Source organism: Dasypus novemcinctus, chromosome 25, assembly GCF_030445035.2.
Source record: "Dasypus novemcinctus isolate mDasNov1 chromosome 25, mDasNov1.1.hap2, whole genome shotgun sequence".
NCBI lineage: Eukaryota > Metazoa > Chordata > Mammalia > Cingulata > Dasypodidae > Dasypus > Dasypus novemcinctus.
In genome coordinates, this window is record NC_080697.1 from 55,738,303 (window position 1) to 55,742,846 (window position 4,544).

The 4,544-nt window shown below is 42.6% G+C and overlaps 1 protein-coding gene across 2 annotated transcripts; it reads left to right on the forward strand.

Moving 5' to 3' along the window:
* Nucleotides 1–772: 772 nt before the first annotated feature.
* Nucleotides 773–2,506, forward strand: LOC101417964 (N-lysine methyltransferase SMYD2). 2 transcript variants are annotated; one of them, XM_058288020.2, is made up of 2 exons: nucleotides 773–1,487; nucleotides 1,599–2,506. In XM_058288020.2, the coding sequence occupies exons 1-2, from the start codon at nucleotides 783–785 to the stop codon at nucleotides 2,082–2,084; spliced, it is 1,191 nt and encodes a 396-aa protein (XP_058144003.1). In that variant the 5' UTR covers nucleotides 773–782; the 3' UTR covers nucleotides 2,085–2,506. The 2 variants fall into 2 exon arrangements, with proteins under 2 accessions (XP_058144003.1, XP_004471638.1); XM_004471581.4 differs by having other exon boundaries at nucleotides 773–2,506.
* The last annotated feature ends 2,038 nt before the right edge of the window (nucleotides 2,507–4,544 follow it).

Consider the following 4,544-nt stretch of genomic DNA (forward strand, 5'->3'; position numbering starts at 1 on the left):
TAAGTAACCCCCATTGTTCAGGCTGTCTCAGGAGAAGGTGAGTCAAAGCTACTCAGTTTCTTTTCAATCTAAACAGAAGCCCCAAATGCTTGCCAGGTTCCCTCCAAACAGCAATGTAACCAGGGAAACCAATGAAAAGACTGTACTTTGCTGGATTAGCAAAAAAAAAAAAAAAGGTTTTAAATAACTAAGTGGTGTTTCTGGATCAAACTATTCATGTTGGCCTATTAGCTCAAATTGTTAAAGTTAAAAATGCAGTTATATAAGTAATATATATTCCTAAAACCCAAATTAAACTAAAAGGTTTAAAAGCATATTGAAATCTAAATATAAAACTGTTGAAAAAAAGTATAAAATCCTTATGAAATTATAATTGGAACAGGTTAAATAATTGCTTTATATTCCAAAGCCTAAAGCCAGTATGCTTTTAAAATTACTCAGTTTTAAAATTATCAAAAACAAAAAGTTTTAGCCCTTGTAAAAAGGGAAACAACATTCTTTGTTTGATCAATAGCAATTTCAACTTGTTTAGCTTGAGTATTATCTCTATGGTTTATAAAATACCAGGTTAATAAGTTAACATTATATGTGTTAAATCTTTAAAATAATAAAAGCTGGCCGGGCCCGGTCCCTCCCGCCGCGGGGGCGCGCCGGGCGGGGCCGTGCTCCCTTCCGGGGCGCGCGGCCGCCGCGTCGCCCCACTCCACCCCGCCCGGCCCCGGGTGACGCTGCTCCAATAGCAGCGCGCGGGGAGCCGCAGCCCGGCCCGTCGCGCCGCCACCATGCGGGCGGAGGGCGACGGCGGCCTCGAGCGCTTCTGCAGCCCGGGCAAGGGCCGGGGGCTGCGCGCCCTGCGGCCCTTCCAGGTCGGCGACCTGCTCCTGTCCTGCCCGGCCTACGCCTCGGTGCTCACGGTCAACGAGCGGGGGAACCACTGCGAGCACTGCTTCTGCAGGAAAGAAGGCTTGTCCAAATGTGGAAGATGCAAGCAGGCATTTTACTGCAACGTGGAGTGCCAGAAAGAAGATTGGCCCATGCACAAGCTGGAGTGTTCCCCCATGGTTGTTTTTGGGGAAAACTGGAATCCCTCTGAGACCGTAAGGCTCACGGCAAGGATTCTGGCCAAGCAGAAAATCCACCCAGAGAGAACACATTCAGAGAAACTGTTAGCTGTGAAGGAGTTTGAATCACATCTGGATAAGTTAGATAATGAGAAGAAGGATTTGATCCAGAGCGACATTGCCGCTCTCCACCACTTCTACTCCAAGCACCTGGAATTCCCCGACAATGACGGCCTGGTGGTACTTTTTGCACAGGTTAACTGTAACGGCTTCACAATTGAAGATGAAGAACTTTCTCATTTGGGATCAGCGATATTTCCAGATGTTGCATTGATGAATCACAGTTGTTGCCCCAATGTGATCGTGACCTACAAGGGGACCCTGGCAGAAGTAAGAGCGGTACAGGACATCAGCCCGGGAGACGAGGTGTTTACCAGCTACATCGACCTCCTATATCCAACCGAAGACAGGAATGACCGGCTCAGAGATTCCTACTTCTTCACCTGTGAGTGCCAGGAGTGCACCACCAAGGACAAGGATAAAGCCAAGGTGGAAATCCGGAAGCTCAGTGATCCCCCAAAGGCAGAAGCCATCCGAGACATGGTCAGATACGCTCGCAATGTCATCGAGGAGTTCCGGAGGGCCAAGCACTACAAATCGCCCAGTGAGCTGCTGGAGATCTGCGAGCTCAGCCAGGAGAAGATGAGCTCCATGTTCGAGGACAGTAACGTGTACATGCTGCACATGATGTACCAGGCCATGGGCGTCTGTCTGTACATGCAGGACTGGGAAGGAGCCCTGCGATACGGACAGAAAATCATTAAGCCCTACAGTAACCATTATCCTTTGTACTCTCTCAACGTGGCCTCCATGTGGCTGAAGCTAGGAAGGTTGTACATGGGCCTGGAAAACAAAGCTGCAGGAGAGCGAGCCCTGAAGAAGGCCCTCGCCATCATGGAAGTAGCTCACGGCAAAGACCATCCCTACGTTTCTGAGATCAGGCAGGAAATCGAGAGCCACTGAAACTAGGCAACATTTATTTAAACCCTAGCAGAGCCGCCTTAACGAAGCTGACGCCGTCACCTCTTACCCCACCACGCCAGCATCGCTGTACACTTTCGGGAGTGAAAATCCCGCCCTGACTTCAAGCTCGCGCATTGCTTCCGTGGAGATCGGTCTCGATCGTTAACCTTAAGAGCCAGTTAAACTTGGAATGCCCTTTTTTCCCCCTCAGAGATCCTGATAATGGCATGGTTTCAGTTAATATAAATTCTTCCCTGGACAGAGCAAACTTTTTAAAAAATGCAATTGTTCTTCCCCCCCTGCCGCAACTGCCGTGTTTTCATAGCTCGAGTTTCAAAAAAATGCAGCTCTTCTTCCCTTCGTGCCTGTTGTACTGTTCTGGACAACTCTGAATGATGAACGAGAATAAACACGCTCCTGGTAAAAAAATAAAATAAAATAAAAATAAAAATAAAAGCTGTAAATTCATATTTAATGAGATCAGGTTAGATGTAGGGCTGCTCTCTTTTAAATGCATGAAGTAAATTCCATTGGTACTAATTGTAATCTAAAGTAAATTTGCAGATCTATAGTTGTGGTCAATTGTAGAGTTTATAAAATCATCTTCCAAACTGGAGCATTTGGGTGGCTCTGATTCTAAAGAGCCATTATTAACTAAAAATCTGTATTAATATTAATAGCAAAAAGTAATTTCATAGCAATGAAAACTATCTGAAAGTCACTGCAAAGTACATATTTAAGTGGTGGTAATAAAATGTTACCTCAATTCCATTGGGAATCTTTTGTTTTCATTTTAACAATGAAAAATAGTTTTACCTCTACTGCTAAAGTAAAATACCTGCTAATTAACATCATCATGGTAAAAATGCAAAAATAAAAAGCAAAGTACTAAAAAGTCAAGTGCATCTGATATGTAACACATTGCATTGAAAGTGTTTAAAGGGTATATATGTAGAAAATCAAGAAATAAACCTCAACATTGTCAAACTCTCCTGTGCATTCAAACCGGGCCTTGAATACATTGCAAATTGCCTCTCCATATGAGTTATTGGTCAGTTTGATCACTGATCTTTAAAACAATAAAAATCTACTAATTCCCTGGTCGTGCTCCTGAAGTGGATGGAAACTACTTGCAGTTTCAAGCTCCTGCAGCAGCCAATAGTGGCTAAGTACAGTCAAATGTACAATGAATATCATCTTCAGACTGGCAATGTTTCATAGTACCAGAGAATGCTATGCACCATGCTGGTAAAATCTACTCCCTAGTTTCTCTCTAGGATTAATGGTCCTGTAGCTTTTGTGAAGAACATATGAAGTGGAGTGATAAATACTAGAGAATACTGTCATAGAACTTAAATACAATTGGCATTATGGCCTGCTCCCAAGGAGACATAACATGTAAAGTGTTGCAATCCTGAAACTTGAAGCTGTTAATTGCAGCTCAAAATCCTTATCCATTGAGTGGTTCATTAATTAGTATTAAGTGCTGTACTTTTGCCCTGTTCTAGATATATGCCTAATAATTATAGTGTTATCTTTTCTATTCTAAATCATGTAGAGGTACATTGGACATGTTGGGAGTCCTGGTGGGCTTCATTTTCTGGGTAATTAATAAATATGTCTATAAGTGAAAATGGCCATCTTGGCTGGGGACAGTAAGGCCAACAACCCTTTTTGATTAAGGGCCACCAGACTGACTTGGGGGTGGCCTCTCACAGTCTTTATCCCATAAGGGGTAAAATATATGCTTGGGACTGGGGGCCACTATGGTTTGCAGGTGGCTGGTTGATAAATACTAGGCTCAGCCACCCTACTACTTTACTATGTAACATAAATAAGGCTTGCTTACTAACAGTGGATCATCTAGTAAGCAGTCCAAATTACCAGGAACTATTCAATTAAAGCCAAAATGTAAAAAAAAAAAAAACAACTTTACTCTGTAGTTCTGATCACACCCACAGCTGAAAGCTAAGAATTTCCAACTTGGTGCACTAATCCTGAATGTGACCAACTACCCAAGAACATACCAGTTCACCAGAAACACGTGACAAAGCACATGAGTGCCAATCATAAAACAGCCTGGAATGTGTCTTCAAAACAAAGCTAATGCCTAATACCATGTCTATTACAATTTCTCTCTGGAGGTTAACCAAGAACATAAAATAACTTATATACTGTTCCCCACCAACTTTTAAAAGAGGTGCCATCTTTGCAGACACCTAACCTTTTGGACCTCTGTAATCCAATGTCTTATGTAAAAAAAACAACAATGAAAAACAGTTATTCCAAAATTCTAATTAAATTTGTTTCTTTCACGATGAACATCTTATTAGCCATATGAAAACTTCATCCAGCTTCATACAGAATGCCAGATCCATCTTCCTCCAGTCAAAATAAAATAACAAAGTTTTACACTTTGTTAGGTAGAGACTACAACCCAGCAGGAAGTAGCTACAGAAA